We start from the raw sequence: 21,033 nt of genomic DNA, 5'->3' as shown, positions 1-21,033 counted from the left end.
CACAAAAATTTCCAGAAAATGTACCTTTTCTAGTTTAGTCATAATTATCTTAGCTACATTAGAGTTGTTTGCTTTGCAGGCTGACTATTGTGTTACAATGTTCCATACATTGGATGCTCAAATCAATTGGAAGTATCTATAAAACAACTTTTGAAGCAACATAATCCAAAAGAAAGGTTGCATCTAATGTTTATTCCTAAAAATAATGTTTACGATTCACAAATTATTCATTTGATTAAACCGAATCCCAACTAATTTAACTAGGCAAGTCAGTTAAGAACAAATTCTTATTTTCAATGAGGGCCTAGGAACTGCCTGTTCAGGGGCAGAGAACGACAGATTTGTACCTTGTCAGCTCGGGGGTTTGGACTTGCAACCTTCCGGTTACTAGTCCAACTCTCTAACCACTAGGCTACGCTGCCACGATAAAAATCGTTCAAAAAAGTAAATAAACTTTGTATGACCTTATTCGCAAGTGTCGGTGGAAGTTTTTTGGGACATGACGAAAACATTAATACATGCTAAAAATAGCTTAACAGTTAACTAGAGGGTACAATATATATTTTGAATTGGCTACCTAGTTCATTTCATAGGCCTACCTGCTGATGCAATGTCTGACTGTCTCTCTGTCCTTGAGTAACGGCCCACTCGCCTTGCACTATGCAGGTGCACTCGTGACATTCCGATCCGGGCTATGTGCTATATGCTGATTCTATTTGATATTTAACTGTGCCTGAATAGATTACATTAACAGAAAATATTCAGAATTTCCATGACTGCCACAACATTTCAGATTTTATGACTTTCCAAAACTTTTCCAGGCCTGGAAAACACCATTTAAAAATCCCATGCTTTCATGAAAATACAAACCCTGGTAGGTGCCAGGCACACTGGTTTGAGTGTGTCAAGAACTGCAACGCTTTTGGGTTTTTCACGCTCAACAGTTTCCCCCGAGTATCAAGAATGGTCCACCATCCAAAGGACATCCAGCCAATTTGACACAACTGTGGGAAGCACTGGCGTCAACATTGGCCAGCATCCCTGTGGAATGCCCTCACAAACTGAGGCTGTTCTGAGGGCATAAGGGGGTGCAACTCAATTTTACATTTAAGTCATTTAGCAGACGCTCTTATCCAGAGCGACTTACAAATTGGTGCATTCACCTTATGACATCCAGTGGAACAGCCACTTTACAATAGTGCATCTAAATCTTTTAAGGGGGGTGAGAAGGATTACTTTATCCTATCCTAGGTATTCCTTAAAGAGGTGGGGTTTCAGGTGTCTCCGGAAGGTGGTGATTGACTCCGCTGTCCTGGCGTCGTGAGGGAGTTTGTTCCACCATTGGGGAGCCAGAGCAGCGAACAGTTTTGACAGGGCTGAGCGGGAACTGTACTTCCTCAGTGGTAAGGAGGCGAGCAGGCCAGAGGTGGATGAACGCAGTGCCCTTGTTTGGGTGTAGGGCCTGATCAGAGCCTGGAGGTACTGAGGTGCCGTTCCCCTCACAGCTCCGTAGGCAAGCACCATGGTCTTGTAGCGGATGCGAGCTTCAACTGGAAGCCAGTGGAGAGAGCGGAGGAGCGGGGTGACGTGAGAGAACTTGGGAAGGTTGAACACCAGACGGGCTGCGGCGTTCTGGATGAGTTGTAGGGGTTTAATGGCACAGGCAGGGAGCCCAGCCAACAGCGAGTTGCAGTAATCAGACGGGAGATGACAAGTGCCTGGATTAGGACCTGCGCCGCTTCCTGTGTGAGGCAGGGTCGTACTCTGCGGATGTTGTAGAGCATGAACCTACAGGAACGGGCCACCGCCTTGATGTTAGTTGAGAACGACAGGGTGTTGTCCAGGATCACGCCAAGGTTCTTAGCGCTCTGGGAGGAGGACACAATGGAGTTGTCAACCGTGATGGCGAGATCATGGAACGGGCAGTCCTTCCCCGGGAGGAAGAGCAGCTCCGTCTTGCCGAGGTTCAGCTTGAGGTGGTGATCCGTCATCCACACTGATATGTCTGCCAGACATGCAGAGATGCGATTCGCCACCTGGTCATCAGAAGGGGGAAAGGAGAAGATTAATTGTGTGTCGTCTGCATAGCAATGATAGGAGAGACCATGTGAGGTTATGACAGAGCCAAGTGACTTGGTGTATAGCGAGAATAGGAGAGGGCCTAGAACAGAGCCCTGGGGGACACCAGTGGTGAGAGCGCGTGGTGAGGAGACAGATTCTCGCCACGCCACCTGGTAGGAGCGACCTGTCAGGTAGGACGCAATCCAAGCGTGGGCCGCGCCGGAGATGCCCAACTCGGAGAGGGTGGAGAGGAGGATCTGATGGTTCACAGTATCGAAGGCAGCCGATAGGTCTAGAAGGATGAGAGCAGAGGAGAGAGAGTTAGCTTTAGCAGTGCGGAGCGCCTCCGTGATACAGAGAAGAGCAGTCTCAGTTGAATGACTAGTCTTGAAACCTGACTGATTTGGATCAAGAAGGTCATTCTGAGAGAGATAGCGGGAGAGCTGGCCAAGGACGGCACGTTCAAGAGTTTTGGAGAGAAAAGAAAGAAGGGATACTGGTCTGTAGTTGTTGACATCGGAGGGATCGAGTGTAGGTTTTTTCAGAAGGGGTGCAACTCTCGCTCGCTTGAAGACGGAAGGGACGTAGCCAGCGGTCAGGGATGAGTTGATGAGCGAGGTGAGGTAAGGGAGAAGGTCTCCGGAAATGGTCTGGAGAAGAGAGGAGGGGATAGGGTCGAGCGGGCAGGTTGTTGGGCGGCCGGCCGTCACAAGACGCAAGATTTCATCTGGAGAGAGGGGGGAGAAAGAGGTCAGAGCACAGGGTAGGGCAGTGTGAGCAGAACCAGCGGTGTCGTCGACCTTCTTTTCAAAATGGTTGACGAAGTCATCTGCAGAGAGGGAGGAGGGGGGGGGAGGGGGAGGAGGATTCAGGAGGGAGGAGAAGGTGGCAAAGAGCTTCCTAGGGTTAGAGGCAGATGCTTGGAATTTAGAGTGGTAGAAAGTGGCTTTAGCAGCAGAGACAGAGGAGGAAAATGTAGAGAGGAGGGAGCGAAAGGATGCCAGGTCCGCAGGGAGGCGAGTTTTCCTCCATTTCCGCTCGGCTGCCCGGAGCCCTGTTCTGTGAGCTCGCAATGAGTCGTCGAGCCACGGAGCGGGAGGGGAGGACCGAGCCGGCCTGGAAGATAGGGGACATAGAGAGTCAAAGGATGCAGAAAGGGAGGAGAGGAGGGTTGAGGAGGCAGAATCAGGAGATAGGTTGGAGAAGGTTTGAGCAGAGGGAAGAGATGATAGGATGGAAGAGGAGAGAGTAGCGGGGGAGAGAGAGCGAAGGTTGGGACGGCGCGATACCATCCGAGTAGGGGCAGTGTGGGAAGTGTTGGATGAGAGCGAGAGGGAAAAGGATACAAGGTAGTGGTCGGAGACTTGGAGGGGAGTTGCAATGAGGTTAGTGGAAGAACAGCATCTAGTAAAGATGAGGTCCAGCGTATTGCCTGCCTTGTGAGTAGGGGGAAGGTGAGAGGGTGAGGTCAAAAGAGGAAAGGAGTGGAAAGAAGGAGGCAGAGAGGAATGAGTCAAAGGTAGACGTGGGGAGGTTAAAGTCGCCCAGAACTGTGAGAGGTGAGCCGTCCTCAGGAAAGGAGCTTATCAAGACATCAAGCTCATTGATGAACTCTCCGAGGGGACCTGGAGGGCGATAAATGATAAGGATGTTAAGCTTGAAAGGGCTGGTAACTGTGACAGCATGAAATTCAAAGGAGGCGATAGACAGATGGGTAAGGGGAGAAAGAGAGAATGACCACTTGGGAGAGATGAGAATCCCGGTGCCACCACCCCGCTGACTAGAAGCTCTCGGGGTGTGCGAGAACACGTGGGCGGACGAAGAGAGAGCAGTAGGAGTAGCAGTGTTATCTGTGGTGATCCATGTTTCCGTCAGTGCCAAGAAGTCGAGGGACTGGAGGGAGGCATAGGCTGAGATGAACTCTGCCTTGTTGGCCGCAGATCGGCAGTTCCAGAGGCTACCGGAGACCTGGAACTCCACGTGGGTCGTGCGCGCTGGGACCACCAGATTAGGGTGGCCGCGGCCACGCGGTGTGGAGCGTTTGTATGGTCTGTGCAGAGAGGAGATAACAGGGATAGACAGACACATAGTTGACAGGCTACAGAAGAGGCTACGCTAATGCAAGGAGATTGGAATGACAAGTGGACTACACGTCTCGAATGTTCAGAAAGTTAAGCTTACGTAGCAAGAATCTTATTGACTAAAATTATTAAAATGATACAGTACTGCTGAAGTAGGCTAGCTGGCAGTGGCTGCGTTGTTGACTTTGTAGGCTAGCTGGCAGTGGCTGCGTTGTTGACACTACACTAATCAAGTCGTTCCGTTGAGTGTAATAGTTTCTACAGTGCTGCTATTCGGGGCTAGCTGGCTAGCTAGCAGTGTTGATTACGTTACGTTGCGTTAAAAGAACGACAATAGCTGGCTAGCTAACCTAGAAAATCGCTCTAGACTACACAATTATCTTTGATACACAGACGGCTATGTAGCTAGCTATGTAGCTAGCTACGATCAAACAAATCAAACCGTTGTGCTGTAATGAAATGAAATGAAAATGTGATACAACCTGTGGAGCGAAGCGGAATGCGACCGGGTTGTTGAGTGCGGAAGTTCTATTCAGTAGACGTTGGCTAGCTGTTGGCTAGCTAGCAGTGTCTCCTACGTTAAGGACGACAAATAGCTGGCTAGCTAACCTCGGTAAATTAAGATAATCACTCTAAGACTACACGCTCTAAACTACACAATTATCTTGGATACGAAGACAGCAAAGACAACTATGTAGCTAGCTAACACTACACTAATCAAGTCGTTCAGTTGAGTGTAATAGTTTCTACAGTGCTGCTATTCGGTAGACGGTGGACGTTTGCTAGCTGGCTAGCTACTGGGCAGATAGCAGTGTAGAAGTTAATGTTAATGTCAATGTTAGGAAGGTGTTCCTAATGTTTTGTACACTCAGTGTAGAGTTCTATTGACTGAGGTATAGGGTTCCATGAATGGTACCTGAGCTATGTTGGCCTGGGAGGCCAGGCGAATCATGATGTCCAGTTTCTCCAGTTTGACGTAGATGGGGTCGTTGTACTTGACAAAGAACACCTTGATCTCCTGCTTAAGGATCTCAGGCCTAAAGAGTAGAGATTACATGTATTATAGGAACAGAACATCTATCTATCCATCCGGTCCTGATCTGAACCCACAAAGCTGAGAGAGGGGAAGGGTACATAGGAAGAGAAATTCTGTCATCTAGTGGCTAGGAAGTGAGGATGGCACCAAACTAAAACATGGTGCCAAAACATCGTAACTAAACACTCTAATCTAACATCAAACATTCCACATCACTGAGGGATTCATTTAGAAAGGGCTAAAAACAAGGGATAATTAACTAGATTCAGCTGCGGGATTATATTTTCTTGAGTGGTTGGTCAGGAGGCCAGAACATAATTACAAATCCTTTCTAGACTGCAAATTGACTGCAAGAAGCCCAAACAGATATAATATTTGACTAAAACATAATAATTTCAAACCTTGCTTACATTTGTATATGATCACATATAGTATATATATATCTTTGTTATGGGTGGGAATACTTTGGAACAAATTTCCAAAACTAAAATCACAGATCTGATTTGCTGGTGTTTTTAGTCTTTTATGTCCAACATTTTTTTTTTTAAATACACTGAACAAAAATAGAAAAACGCAAAATATGTAACAATTTCTAAGATTTTACTGAGTTACAGTTCATCTAAGGAAAACAGTAGGCCCTAATCTATGGACTTCACGAGACTGGGAATACAGATATGCTTCTGTTGTTCACAGATACCTTTAAAAAAAGTTGGGGGTGTGGATCAGAAAACCTGTCATGCAGCGTGACATCTCTGAATACATAAGATTTGATCAGGCTGTTCATTGTGGCCTGTGTAATGTTGTCCCACTCCTCTTCAATGGCTGTGTGAAGTTGCTGGATATTGGTGGGAACCGACCCAGAGCATCCCAAACATGCTCAATGTGTGACATGTCTGATGAATATTCAGGCCATGGCAGAACTGGGACATTTTCAGCTACCAGGAATTGTGTACAGATCCTTCCGACATGGGGCTGTGTATTATCATGCTGAAACATGAGGTGATGGCAACGGATGAATGGGCCTCAAGATCTCGTCACGGTATCTCGGTGCATTCAAATTGCCATCGATAAAAGGCAATTGTGTTCCTTGTCCGTAGCTTATGCCTGCCCATACCATAACCCCACCGCCACCATGGGGCACTCTGTTCACAATGTTGACATCAGCAAACAAAATCTGCTTGACTCTGTTCCAGCCCTGATCCCTTAGAGCAGGGGTGTCAAACATACGGCCCGCGGGCCGGAACCGGCCCCCAAGGAGGTTCGATCAGGCCCGCAGGATAATTTGAAAGTGGAAAAAAATGCATAAAAGACATGGAATTAATATATATTTTTTTTAAGACAAGCCGCATCACTGAGACAGACTGAAAACAGCAGACGGTATCAATGCGCCATCTGCTGCTTGTTACGACGTTGTTAAGATTGTTAATGTCTCTACCTCTCCACTACACCCTCATTAGCCAAAATGTCGTTATCCAAACGGAGAAAAGTAGATAAGGAGTGTAGAATTTTCAAAGAAAAATGGACCACGTCCTATTTATTTACAGAGATGCACGGAAAACCTTTGTGCTTGGTGTGTTTGCAACAAGTTTCGGTATTGAAGGAATATAATATTCGACGCCACTACGAGACTCATCACAGCGAAAAATATGACGGCTTGCAAGGACAACTGAGAAGAGATAAGATTAACGAATTGCTGGCGGGTCTGAGGAAACAGCAGTCAACTTTCATCCAGAGCCGAGAAGTCAGTGAAGCAGCGGTAAAAGCCAGCTACCTAATTGCTAGCGAAATAGCATTAGCATCGAAGCCGTATTCCGACGGTGACTTTGTTAAACGATGCATGATGAAGGCGGCTGAACTTGTATGTCAGAGAAGCGACAAGCTTTTGCCAATATTAGCATGACGAGGAATACTATAGCAGAGAGGATTTCGGAACTATCGGCAGATTTAGACAGTCAATTGAAACAGAGAGTCAAGTCATTTATTGCATTTTCCGTGGCAATTGACGAGAGCACTGACATCACAGACGTGGCCCAACTGGCCATATTTATTCGAGGAGTTGATGAGACATTGACTGTTACTGAAGAGTTTCTTGAGTTGGTGCCAATGATGGACACCACAACAGCCGAGGACATTTTCGGCTCTGTCCTTGCTGCATTGGACAGAGTTGGAGTGGACTGGTCCCGCGCTGTCAGCCTGGCTACAGACGGCGCGCCATCCATGGTCGGAAAGAAAGCAGGTGTCGCGACAAAGTTCAAAGACAAAGTACAAGCCCTTAATGGAGGAGATCGTTTCTGGACATTTCACTGTATTTTGCACCAGGAGGCATTGTGTTGCAAGTCGCTGAAAATGGACCACGTCATGGAGGTGGTTGTTCGCACTGTAAATTTCATCCGGTCCAGAGGTCTGAACCATCGTCAGTTTGACAAACTTCTCAGCGACAGCAACATTACCCACAGCCTGCCATACCACACTGAAGTGAGATGGTTAAGCCGAGGCGCTGTGCTGAGGCATTTCTTTGATCTACGAGAGGAAATCGGACAGTTCATGGAGAAAAAGGAAAACCGGTGTTGGAATTACAATCTCAGGAATGGCTACGGGACCTTGCATTCTTGGTTGATATTACTGAACACTTGAACAATCTGAACAAAATGTTGCAAGGCCGCAAAAAAAGTTGTCACACAGTTTTCTGACAACATACATGCATTTAAGTTGAAGCTGACTTTGTGGGAGATGCAACTGGCAAATGGCAACCCTGCTCATTTCCCTGTCTGAGAGATGTGTGTGTGACCAGACCTGATGCGGACATGAAACGGTACAAAGACAAAATTGCAGGACTACTGCGGGAGTTTGAGAAACGTTTTCAGGTATTTGGTGAACTTGAGACAGAATTTTCAGTTTTTCGCTCACCTTTCACAGTTAAAGCTTCTGATCTGCCGGTCGAAATTCAGCTAGAGATAATTGATTTGCAGTGTGATGCAGATTTGAAGGGCAAATTTGCCTCTGTAGGTCTGGACAGATTTTATCAGTATCTACTACCAGGGTACCCCAAATTAACAGCCCTGGCTGCTAAAATTTTGTGCATGTTTGGGACAACCTACCTTTGTGAACAAATTTTCTCAGTGATGAATATCAATAAAACAAAAATGCGTTCAAGGCTCACAAACAAGCACTTAAATGACATTCTGAAAGTGACAGCTAGTCAGGACATGACACCTGGTGTTGATGCACTTGTACAGGCCAAAAGATGCCAAGTTTCAGGTACAAATACAAGTCCAGACTAGACTAACACCTTTAAAATGCTGCCTTAGATACTGTTTGCATTGAAAGAATACAGCTCTGTGAAGATGAATCCTTACTGTGGTGATTTAAAAAATGTGCACTTTAATGTTAGTCAGCAGCTTCAAAACAAAAGTTGTGTGATGGAATTCTACTGTTCATACAACTCCATACATTTTCAGTATGTATTGTATGTGTATGTATGTTTCATGTATGAAGTTTACAGATTTACAGGACAGGCGAACACTTTCTTCATTACACATTTAAAATCACTCTCCTTAGTTTGTAAGGTGTACGCAGGGATTACATTTAGATTTTATATGCGTATGTGTAAGTGGTTTAAAAATTCCTTTCTTTAAAAGTCTCATTTAATCTTAAAGTGCATTACTATATTTTTCAGTACCAATTAAAGTTTTGTGCCTTTGTACAATCAGTGGGATCAGTTGCAATGCATATTTGTGAATGATAAAAGTAAATTGCACATTTGTCTAAGGAAATATGAGGTGTTTCATTAAATGTTTTGTAAAAGGATAGTTCATTAAATTTCAATATTTTCCTAATGTTCTTGTGCTTCTTTACACCAAAACAAAGGAAAGACATGATATTTTGGTTATTTATAGCAGAGTATGGTATAATTTTAATGGTCCGGCCCACTTGACATCACCCTAGGCCGTATGTGGCCCACGATGCGAAATGAGTTTGACACCCCTGCCTTAGAGGCTAGTCTAGGCTACAGAATGATTTTCAAATTGGTAGGGCTATGTTTCTCTCTTGTCCATAGAAATACTCATATCAGTTATATTAGCCTAAATATTAAAAATGTATATTATAGCCATATCAAGTGTAGACTATTGTTATTTAATCTTGATCATCTGGGTAAGCACATTTCCAACCTTCTTCCATTAGGCTACTTTTCGACAAAAAAGAAGTGACTGGATTTCACTTAGTATCTATAGTATAGCCTGCCTTACGCTGAATCAGAAAAAAACGATGGCTGGGAAAGAAATCATGTTTGTCATCTGCCTGTTTGGCAGTTCTTCGGTTTCAGGACGAATGATAAAAGTGAGCAAGCAGACCTGACCGAAGTCACTTGCAGAATACGCAAAAAGATTATCAGGGCAAAGGATGGATAAATGACAAACCTCTGCCAACATTTACAAGTCCATCATCGTCCTGAGTTTGCTACTCTGGGGCAGAAAAGGTGGACATGCTGATGTTCCTTGCCAGAAACCTTTAGGTAGGCCTAAGACATGGTAAAAGAAACAATTAGACTAAATGCTTCCTCATTTCCTCATTTTGCCCTCATTTAGGTTATTTTCATACTTTTTTTGTAACTTGTATGCCTATATTTAGGATTTGTACAGTTAGACAAAAGGCATATCCTAATAGGCCTATTATATTTTAGCCTATGCTAATGTTAATTTGTTTTTAAGTGTAATAAAGAATATTATAAATAATCATTTGTTTTGAATATTTAGAATGTGTACATTTCGATAGGCAAAAGGCATAGCCTAAGGATAATAGGCCTATTAATTTAACCTAAGTCAATGTTCATTCAGGTATTAGAAAGAATGTTATAGGATTAAATAATAATTTGTTTTATTTGATTATTTTAGACTTTTATATAAATTCACAATTTGTAAGCTATTCAAACTAAATTGAGGCCCACACCGACTCATCATTAATTTATTTTTTGTTCCTGCTTATTGAAAGTGCTGCTGTGGGAGCTTATGCCCGATTGCCCGTAGCACAATTCAAGGACATTAATAAAGGCTGACAATATTAGTTTGTAACTTGTAAAAGCAACATTTAGCCTACTGTAACTTTTATTGAAGTAGGCTGTAGCCTATTATTGGCTATTTGGTTTGCAAGTAGGAAGTTTCCAACAGCACAATTTATTTTGCCTACACTTTGGTCAACTTCCTATTCGATTAGTTTATATTGCAATTGTTTGTTCTCTCTCTCATTATTACTATACTATGTTTTTATATAGGCTATTCGCAAACAACTTTCTGAGATGGAACTCTGTTACGCCAAAAGATTCATTTGATAGTTGATAATGAAATATTTATGCAATAAATAAGGCCAACAAGTCAAATTCTATTTGAATGGGGATTGGGGAGAAAAAGTGAAATTACGATATTAAAACAATAAGCCAGACAACGGAGTGTCCATTGCAAAATGCCTATGATCACCCGACATTAGAGAGGGGGAAAAAAACATGTTAGGCCCTATCTCACATTTTGCGCTGCTTTGGTGCTCGCTGCTCTTTCTACAATCTACATTGTTCTCTTGCATTATGTTAACAGTCTAACTACAACATATGTATTGAAAATGTAGGCTCTGGAGTACCTTAAATTACATTTTAGGCAGAAACTCTAACTCAGCTCCATCCTTCATCATAACCAAACCCTTTAATAATGCCAACCACTTTATAAACTTGTTTGTTTACAAGATGAGCAAATTTAGGGAATCTTATGGGTCAGAAATTGATGTTCATATGATAAGGAAGATATACAAAACATTGCAGAGAGCATATCCAACTGACAATCTCATTGAAAAAAATGTTAACGATTAAAAAGAACTGAATTTGGCACAAGATGGAGGGAAAGTTGGAGGATAACTAATTAAATTACAGTTAACAAAAATTGACGCTAACGTGTATAATTTATTCTACAAGAGACATTTACTAATTCTACAGCACAAAGGCAGAGTCATGTCTTAAGTGTAAAACTAATAATGACTCAATAATCCATGCTTTCTGGAAATGCTAAAAAGTCCAGATGTTGTAAGCAGAGCTAGAAAGTCCAGATGTTGTAGGCAGACCTAGAAAGTCCAGATGTTGTAAGCAGAGCTAGAAAGTCCAGATGTTGTAAGCAGAGCTAGAAAGTCCAGATGTTGTAGGCAGCGCTAGAAAGCCCAGATGTCGTAGGCAGAGCTAGAAAGTCCAGATGTTGTACGCAGAGCTAGAAAGTCCAGATGTTGTAAGCAGAGCTAGAAAGTCCAGATGTTGTAAGCAGAGCTAGAAAGTCCAGATGTTGTAGGCAGCGCTAGAAAGCCCAGATGTCGTAGGCAGAGCTAGAAAGTCGAGATGTTGTAAGCAGAGCTAGAAAGTCCAGATGTTGTAAGCAGAGCTAGAAAGTCCAGATGTTGTAAGCAGAGCTAGAAAGTCCAGATGTTGTAAGCAGAGATAGAGAGTCCAGATGTTGTAGGCAGATCTAGAAAGTTGGCTGTCAGAAGTATTACTTTTAATCTGTCTGTCTGCATATTTAAAGTATAATGACCTTCCACTGACCTTGAATAAAGCATGTGTGTCTATGTATACTGATGACTCAGCAGAGTACAGGTCGGCTGAAACAGTCAAATAAATAACTGACACCCTTAACATAGCGCTCCAGTCAGTTTTAGAACGGGTAACTAGAAATAGGCTGGTGCTAAATATAAAAGAAAACTCGAAGCATAATATTTTGGGAAAATCACTTGCTCAACCCTAAACCTCATCTGGATCCATTATTGAATATGTGCCTATTGAGCAAGTTGAAGAGACTAAACATCTGGGTGTCACCCTAGATAGCCTGCTATCATGGTCAAAACATATAGACTCAATGGTTACTAAAATGGGAAGAGGTCTGTCCATGATAAGGCACTGCTCTCCTTTCTTGATATCTCAGTCAACCAGACAGGTCCTATAGGCCTTGGTTTCGTCTCACCTGGACTACTGTCCAGTTGTGTGGTCAGGTGGGGCAAAGAAGGACATAGACAAATTTCAGTTGGTCCAAAACAGAGCAGCACGTATTGCACTTAAATGTACACGGAGGGCTAATGTCAATGACATGCATGTCATTCTCTTCTGGCTCAAAGTTGAGGAGAGATTGTCTGCATCACTATTGGTCTTTGTGCGAGGTGTTGATGGTACCAAGCTGTCTGTTCAAGCAGTTGGCACATAGCTTGGACAACTCATCTGTATCACACAAGACATGCAACCAGAGGTCTCTTCACAGTCCTCAGGTCCAAAACAGAGGCTGGGAAACACACAGTATTAAATAGAGCCATGACTAAATGGAACTCTCTGCCACCCCAGGTAACTCAAGCTAGCAATAAAAACAGATTAACAAAAATAGATAAAAGAACATGGCAAGACAGGGATTGTGAAGAGAAAGACATTTCTATGCATTTTGTATTGTATTTGCATTGCATTATGTATGTTATACGTGGTTGGGATATGACTGTGACGTGGATGTCTCGTCTGGCTATCTTAAGATGAATGCATTAGCTGTGGGTTGCTCTGGATGGGAGCACCTGCTGAATGGCTAAATTGTAATGTAAATGTAGTGCTATGTATGTATATTATGTATTTGATCTGTTGTGTTGTTTCCTGTTTGGACCGCAGGAAGAGTAACCGTTGCCTCGGAAGCAGCTAATTGGGGATCCTAATAAATACTAAATATGGCAAATAGGGAATTGGCCATTGGGCATGTCGCCCTGCCATGTGCTCTCTGCACTGTTGTGTGCTGCCAGACTCTGGCGGTGCAGTGAAGTTCAAATATGCTACAACATCGTTTGGACATCACGATGTCGTCACCATAGACGATGGCTGTCAAACATTGTCGATAGACGATGCAATCGTAAAATCTCCCAACCCTACAATAAAGTATTTATCAGCAAGTTGCCCCCTGACCTTTTCTGTACAATGAGGTTGATATTCCTGAGGGCCACATACTGGACCTCTGGCTCCCCAGAGAGAAGGGTGACCAGCGGGGGGGACAGCTTCTTCAGCAGGGTGTTGTAGTAGTCCAACTCCTTGGGTAGCAGTTCCAGGAACTTCATCAGCACCTTGACAGCCGACAGCACCACCGCCGAGTTGGCGTGGGAGAGACGGGGCGTGACCCGCTCGCAGATGCTGGGAGAGAAAGAGGAGGACAGACATGTTTATTACAAAGTCATTAAAAGTTGACAACATCAAAATAGGTGAATGTATGCACAAATGCAGCAGCTGGTAAAGTTTTAGTCCGCAGGAATTATTGTGGAGATTTATCACAACACCGAGCAACTAACATTCAAAAGTTCTCACATAAAAATAAATAAAACTTGGATGTGTATTGCAAATATGTTTCTCTGACAACTAAGTCAGCATTAAGTTTAGTTTCTATGAAAAAAAATGAAAATCCTAAAAGTCTTCAGAATGATAACTGAACGTACCTCTGGGCCTCGCGCTCGTCTTTGGGGTTGTAGTTGGACAGGCAGTCCAGGATGAAGATCTGGCCCCACTCTGTGCACTCGTTGAGGGCTGTCAGCAGCTTGTTGATGTTCTGTGGGTTGAGGTCCAGCAGGTTGCTGTTGGGGTGGGACTCACTAATCTCAGACAGAGCTGCCACCGCGTTGGCCACCACCTGGAGGTTCAGACACAGTGGCCAGTGATTAGGAAAACATGATGTACTCTGTCTTGTCTTGTCTAGCATGGTAGAGCAAAGCCTTTCATAGGGGAAAAAGTTTGAATCATGACTAACTCTGTTGAAACAGGTCTTGGAAAAACACCCTTACAGGCTGTTTTTAAATTACCCCAGGCCCCAGAAGGACGTGTATAAGTTTTTAAAAAGTCTGAAAATGTACATAGTCTTGGCTGTGCCTAGGGTCCTAGTGCCAGCCAAACCTACCATGGGGTTGGAGTCGGCAATGAGATCCCTGAGGGAGTCCAGGAAACCCTGGTCCTCCACCATCTGGGCGTTGATGTCGTGGAGCTTTGCCACGCACACTGCTGCTGTCTTTCTCACGTATGGGTCCTCATCCTTCAGACACTTTCTCAGCGGCTCACACAGGTACTCTGTAATCTTGTCCACACGGATGCAGCCCATGGTGCGCACAGCCAGGGCACGGATCAGGGGGTTAGGGTCCTCACAGTCCTGAGGGAGAGAGAGGTAAGATATCTATGGGTAGGGAAGTGCAGTATTGTAAGGGCCAGGCTGTGTAATTTGTTAAAAGCCAATGTAAGTGGAAAACCATGTATAAAAAAAATAAAAGGCCTTGCCTTGACAAAGCTGTTGACAGCCATGATGGCCATGTCGGGCTGGCTCTTGGCGTAGTTCATCAGGTACAGGTAGACCAGCTTTTTCAGCTCCAGGTTATCAGTCTGCATGCAGTTCACCACATCTGGGAAGAGGGAGCTAAAGAACAGAGGGATAGGACATCACCAATGTTTTCTCATCACTATAACTCACAATATTTTTGACAGGGAGGCAATTATAACTCTACATATCAAGTCAGAACATTTTTCATTCAAATATTTTGATCTCTCTTTAATAATAGCAAGTTATCTCTGATAATCTCTAACTATAGACAAGTAGGCAGTCTCTTTTACATTGAAGTAAAAGTAATTGCTGAACAATGTTTGGAGAGCAGAAGTCATTAGGCAATGTCAGTGGGATGTATAGGTCAACACAGAGAACTGTCAAAGTATGTAATCAGGTGTACTGTACCTGACATCCTTGCCCACAGTCATAGCCGCAATGACCTTCTTCACTGCCTCCTTTCTCTTCTCTTTCTTCTCATTGTTCAGCTCTGCCTTCAGCTCAAAGATCTCCCCTGTAACAGGATACATGCAACGTTAGTGACAGTCCAGTGTGAAAACAGAATGATGCTCTCACCCAGCAACACTGGTTGAGCTGTCAGTTCAGTTGTCAATTTTATCATGAACAGTTCAGCCTTTAGTGGTAATTTCATACATTCTGTGTTTGTGAGGAAAGGAGAGTAGGAGACAATCTATTTCCCTCAAGAGTTATGTTGCACTGTTTAATATTATCCACACCAACCTAATGATAGTTGTGCACTCTTGATCAAGGGGGGGATGTGTCATTGAAGAAGACAACACCAAGAATCGTTATAAGACTCACCTTTTTTATTTGTAGTAAAATATTTTGAATCAGTCATTGTAGATGTTCTTCAAATCTGTTACAGGGAAATGTCCAGCATTAGAGGACACAGGACAGGACACATATAACAGGCCTAAGTAATGTAGTGGTAAAAAAAAATAATACTCAAACGTTGTTTTTTACTCAAAACACCTGCGGACTGGACCCCTACGCGTGTTCGACGTGACACCCCTGGCCTAGAGGCTACGACGAAACATTGCTAATAATTATAGTTATATATAATGTTGGCTTCTAAATATGTTTTATACAGTTGAATGAGACATTACAACCAAAGCACAAATATTACAGCATTCAATGACAGACAACAGCTGGATGTCACGACCGCAGCAATAAGCATCACTTTCACCGGCTAACGTTATAACTACCTATCTAGTTAGGAAGGCAGTTTACTGCCTTTTATAATACAGAGAAAAAACTGGTTGGTCAATAGACTAGCTATTATAAATTCAACAAGCTTAAACTAACAACAGAGCCAAGTTGACCCCATTATCATAACACCAGTGGAGAAGGTGAAATATCTGTCATACTAAACTATATCATCAGCTGGCTATGGATGTGAGGCCTCGGTACTTTCAGATAGGTAGTTAGCATTAACGTCAAGCCCATTGAATTGAATTAACGTAAAACATCTCAATTATAAATGGAAAGGTACAGACTTGTTTTAGGTAATTTCAATAAGAAAATACGTCGCTAGGGTGAGTGACGTTATTCCACAATTTGAAAGATGTTTTTCCTCCTTGATTACAGCAAAGGGATAGCTAGCCGTGGAAAGACAGCACTCCCGAAAAAAAAAATGAGTGAAAGGCGTCGGAGACAGAAAGGCGTAACACCGGAGTTCATTTCCACCGGAAATAGCCGGACTATCTTTACAGAGGGGAAAGGAGTAGTTCAAAGAAACGCGAAACCCAGCTTGTAACGTTTGAATTAAATACATAAGGGTAGCTAGGTATGCGTCTTTGTGATTAGTCTGTCCCATTTTCATCCGTGGAAATTGATGTAGCTAGCTATTTATATTTGTTGAACCTGTGCAGTATTAGGTGGTACTACTAAGCAAGCTAACTAACTTCACTCGCAGTCTCTTTTAGCCAACTTGGCTAGCTATTTAGGTAATTGAGCCTTTTACCAAACGTGTTTGAAGTCACCAGCCATGGCAGAACGTGGTGCCCATTTGACAGCTGCAGCTGCAGATGACAGACCGTCGATATTCGAGGTCTTGGCACAGGACTCCCTGATGGGTGCAGTCAGACCCGCCTTGCGACACGCAGTGAAGGTTCGACGACATTTTCTCACCTATGTCATTTTTGCTACATCTACAGACACCTGGTGTGTATTTATTACGCCGAGTCTGTTGCATAACTTTTCGTTTTGCAACAGAATCAGTTTACTCCAAACGGTAAACATTTCGCAACAAACGTGTTTCTATTGGACACATTCAGGTAGGTCCTTCCCCGTTTCGTTCTTAAACGGTTAACTGTTTCCAAAGTAATACGCAATAAATACACTCCAGGGAGAAACTATATAAACCATGTTTATCCAACAACGGTTGATTATTTGAAACGGCTGGAACAAAATCCTGCACACATGCTCATATTTGTGCAGGAGAACGTTGGCCCATCAAGGTATCCGTCTAGACTACATAAATAGCATTATGATGTTGGATCACTTGATGTGTTAAATAGTTTGTATTCAACCTTGTATGGCCTTCTTAAAATGTGGTGTCCATATACTGACTTTGCTGTGTGATTCAAGTTTGATATAATGCAAGTTCCTTCTCTCAACTATTACCTCAGGTTCTGGCTGAGTCTAACCCCTCTCGCTACGGATTCCTCTGGCGGAGATTTGACGAGATTCACGGTGTTCTCGATGTATTGCTTCAGCACCATTTTCTGTCACGGACTAGTGCCTCATTCTCTGAGAACTTTTACAGCCTAAAGCGCGTGGCTGCTTCTGGTCGCGAGCGGCCAGCTCACCTGGGTCTGCGTGGGAAACACCACTGGTGCTCGCTGATCCTGCTTGCCCTCGTTCCTTACTTGAGGGCCAAGCTGGAACAGGTACTGGCCAAGCAGAGGGATGAGGACGATTTTTCCATCCGCCTGCCACAGACGCCCTTGCAGAGGATGTACAGGGCCTTCCTGGCAGCCTACCCCTATGTCAGCGTGGGCTGGGACAGCTGGGTGTTCTGCCAGCAGCTGTTGTATGTGTTTGGCCGAGCCAAGACCCACTCACCATTTCTATGGCTGGCAGGTGTCAGGCTGGCTCACCTCACAGGACATGACATCACATATATGGACCTCAAACCAGCCTCGCCTTCCAGGGCCATCGGCTCAAGGTAAGAATGAAATTGGGATATCCTGTCTCAAGGGACCCTGAGTTCAAAGAGTTTAACTTCTTATGGCTAACAGGATCGATATGACAACAGCCAGTGAAAGTTCAGGGTGCCAAATTCAAAACAAATCTCATAATTAAAATTCCTCAAACATACAAGTATTATACACCATTTTAAATATAAACTTGTTGTTAATCTCACCAGTGTCCGATTTTCAAAAAGGCTTTACGACGAAAGCACACCAAACGATTATGTTATGTCTGCACCTAGTCACAGAAAAACAGCCATTTTTCCAGCCAAAGAGTTGTCAAAGAGAAAGTCACAAAAAGCAGAGAGAAAATTAATCACTTATCTTTGATCTTCATCAGATGACACTCATAGGACTTAATGTTACACAATACATGTATGTTTTGTTCGATAAAGTTAATATTTATATCCAAAAATATCAGTTTACATTGGCGCGTTATGTTCAGTAATGTTTTGCTTCCAAAACATCCAGTGATTTTGCAGAGAGCCACATCAATTTACAGAAATACTCATAAATGTTGATTAATACAAGTGTTATGCATGGAACTTCAGATAAACTTCTCCTTAATGCAACCGCTGTGTCAGATATCAAAAAAGCTTTACCAAAAAAGCACACCATGCAATAATCTGAGTATAGCGCTCAGACAACAAAACAAGCCATACAGCTATCCGCCATGTTGTGGAGTCAACAGAAGTCAGAAATAGCATTATAAATATTCACTTGCCTTTGATCTTCATCAGAATGCACTCGCAGGAATCCCAGTTCCACAATAAATTTTGGATTTGTTCGATAAAGTCCATTTATGTCCAAATACCTCCTTTTTGTTTGCACGTTTAGTACACAATCCAAACTCACGAGGCGCAGGAAAGTCCAGGCGAAAGTTCAGACTAAAAGTTATTACAGTTCGTAGAAACATGTCAAACGAAGTATAGAATCAATCTTTACGATGTTTTTACCATAACTCTTCAATAAAGTTTCAACCGGAGAATTCCTTTGTCTGTAGAAATGCGATGGAACACAGCTAACTCTCACGTGAGTGCGCGTGATCAGCTCATGGCACTCTGGCAGACACCTGACTCAATCAGCTCTCATTCCCCCCCTCCTTCATAGAAGCCTCAAACAAGGTTCTAAAGACTGACATCTAGTGGAAGCCTTAGGGAGTGCAATATGACCCCATAGACACTGTATATTCGATAGGCAATGACTTGAAAAACTACAAACCTCAGATTTCCCACTTCCTGGTTGGATTTTTTTCTCAGGTTTTTGCCTGCCATATGAGTTCTGTTATACTCACATACACCATTCAAACCGTTTTAGAAACTCCAGAGTGTTTTCTATCCAAATCTAATATTAATAATATGCATATATTAGCAACTGGGCCTGAGTAGCAGGCAGTTTACTCTGGGTACCTTATTCATCCAAGCTACTCAATACTGCCCCCAGCCATAAGAAATGTAATCACTTTTAAAAGCATTTAGCCTATAAGCATACTTCCCTCTAAGTTGTTATTTCTTCCCAGTGTTGGTGAGAGGCTGCGGAGGCTGACGTCGACAGTGGTAGGGGGTGTGGCTCTGTCCCTCTCCACTAGTCTTTCCTTGGGAGTGTTTTTCCTGCAGTTCCTCGAGTGGTGGTACTCCTCAGAGAACCACAGCACCATCAAGACCCTGACCTCCCTCCCCACACCACCCCCCCCCATCCACCTCCAGAACCAAGAACCACTGACCAGACACAGCAAAGCATGTCCACTCTGCTGCAAGATCCGCACCAATGATACCGTCCTCTCCACCTCTGGGTTTGTCTTCTGTTACCGCTGTATTTATGTCTACATCAAAGCCAACCAGAGGTGTCCGATGACTGGGTACCCCACTGAACTTCAGCATCTCATCAAGATTTACTCACCAGAGAGCTAGAGAGAATCTTATTTCCATTCCAATGAAGGACTTTGACAATCATGTCACAATGACAATTTATACTGTAATTGATTTGTTAGTTGACTATATCCCTTATGACCACTTGTAAATAATTTAAAGCACTAACATATCCCTAGCCGTCATAATAGTTTAAATGCCCAGTGCAGATATTTTTCTCAATATCAACTCCCTTTTTTCTATATTTACAACTTAAGTCAGCTATGCTGGCCTATGGAGTCCCTTGGGAAACCCAACTACTGAAACATCCTTTTATAACACCAACTGTTCATGTGTCCCCTAAATCAGGTAGATGCATTTCTTCATATGATGTGGGAGTTAAATGCTTTTGGGGGAAAGTTACAAAATTTATTTTTAAGTGCATGAATTTAAATATTCAATGCTTTCCATCTATGTTAATGATTCCAGCCCCTTGAATCTCTCAATCAGAGAAGATTACTGCGGGCATGCAGAACCAAAAATATAAGCACAATGTGTAAAGTGTTGGTCCCATGGTTGATGAGCTGAAACAAATGATCCCAGAAATGTTTCATATGCACAAAAAGCTTATTTCTCTCAAATTTGGTGCACACATTTGTTTACGTCCCTGTTAGTGAGCGTTTCTCCTTTGCCAAGATAATCCATCTCCCTGATCGGTGTGGTATATCAAGTTGATAAAACAGCATAAAATTTACACAGGTGTATCTTGTGTAGGGGACATTAAAAGGCCACTCTAAAATGTACAGTTTTTCAACACAAAACAATGCCACAGATGTCTGAAGTTTTGAGGGAACGTGCAATTGGCGTGCTGACTGCAGAAATGTCCACCAGAGCTGTTGCCAGAGAATTGAATGTTAATTTTTCTACCATAAACTGCCTCCAACATAATTTTCGAGACTTTGGCAGTGCATCCAATAGGCTTGGGCTATACAGGGGTATTTGGAAATAGCCATGGGATGGTTTTTCAGTATTGCCAATAACGTTGACACTATTTTAAGTTGTTCAATAAATGTTAATATTTGTAACTACTTTTAAGTAAATACGTGCAGTCAACTTGTAAAATAATGTGACAGGTGAAATTAACACGATCTGCTTTATTTCCTAATTGTTTTTTGCTTCGAGTGATCACGGACATGCAACTATAGTTTTCCAGCACAGAAAATAAATTGGTGCAACACATTTGGCAGAAAATATATTCATTTTCATTAGCTGACAACAGAAGTACAAAGCTATTTGTCTGGCAGCCACAAGTAAATTAGCTTACAATGAAAAAGCAAGGTCTTTTTTTAAAAGATGATGCATGGCCATCATATTTCTAATGTTTAATCATAGAAAGAATTACATTTCCTAATATTTTGCTTAAAATTAATCTTGCATTTTACCTGAGAAAAG

At 43.0% G+C, this 21,033-nt stretch overlaps 2 protein-coding genes across 3 annotated transcripts in view; one reads left to right on the top strand and one right to left on the bottom strand.

Annotated features, from left to right (window-relative positions):
• ap2b1 (adaptor related protein complex 2 subunit beta 1) overlaps positions 1 to 16,178 on the bottom strand; it is an 86,171-nt gene extending 69,993 nt beyond the window's left edge. For both annotated transcript variants that reach the window (XM_035780155.2, XM_035780156.2), the window contains exons 1-8: positions 16,037 to 16,178; positions 15,342 to 15,396; positions 14,928 to 15,033; positions 14,480 to 14,615; positions 14,109 to 14,354; positions 13,654 to 13,844; positions 13,133 to 13,354; positions 5,059 to 5,179 (exon numbers count right to left, since the gene is read on the bottom strand). In XM_035780155.2, the coding sequence (XP_035636048.2) occupies positions 5,059 to 5,179; positions 13,133 to 13,354; positions 13,654 to 13,844; positions 14,109 to 14,354; positions 14,480 to 14,615; positions 14,928 to 15,033; positions 15,342 to 15,378 (1,059 nt within the window). In that variant the 5' untranslated portion in view covers positions 15,379 to 15,396; positions 16,037 to 16,178. The remainder of the gene's footprint in view (positions 1 to 5,058; positions 5,180 to 13,132; positions 13,355 to 13,653; positions 13,845 to 14,108; positions 14,355 to 14,479; positions 14,616 to 14,927; positions 15,034 to 15,341; positions 15,397 to 16,036) is intronic.
• Positions 16,179 to 16,240: 62 nt separating this feature from the next.
• On the top strand, positions 16,241 to 20,820 carry pex12 (peroxisomal biogenesis factor 12). The gene is made up of 3 exons (XM_035780157.2): positions 16,241 to 16,650; positions 17,171 to 17,709; positions 19,254 to 20,820. The coding sequence occupies exons 1-3, from the start codon at positions 16,528 to 16,530 to the stop codon at positions 19,642 to 19,644; spliced, it is 1,053 nt and encodes a 350-aa protein (XP_035636050.1). The 5' UTR covers positions 16,241 to 16,527; the 3' UTR covers positions 19,645 to 20,820.
• The last annotated feature ends 213 nt before the right edge of the window (positions 20,821 to 21,033 follow it).

The sequence above is a fragment of the Oncorhynchus keta genome, chromosome 11, assembly GCF_023373465.1.
Source record: "Oncorhynchus keta strain PuntledgeMale-10-30-2019 chromosome 11, Oket_V2, whole genome shotgun sequence".
Taxonomy (NCBI): domain Eukaryota; kingdom Metazoa; phylum Chordata; class Actinopteri; order Salmoniformes; family Salmonidae; genus Oncorhynchus; species Oncorhynchus keta.
The sequence above is the reverse complement of the archived record's forward strand: the minus strand, read 5'-3'. Positions and strand labels throughout refer to the sequence as shown.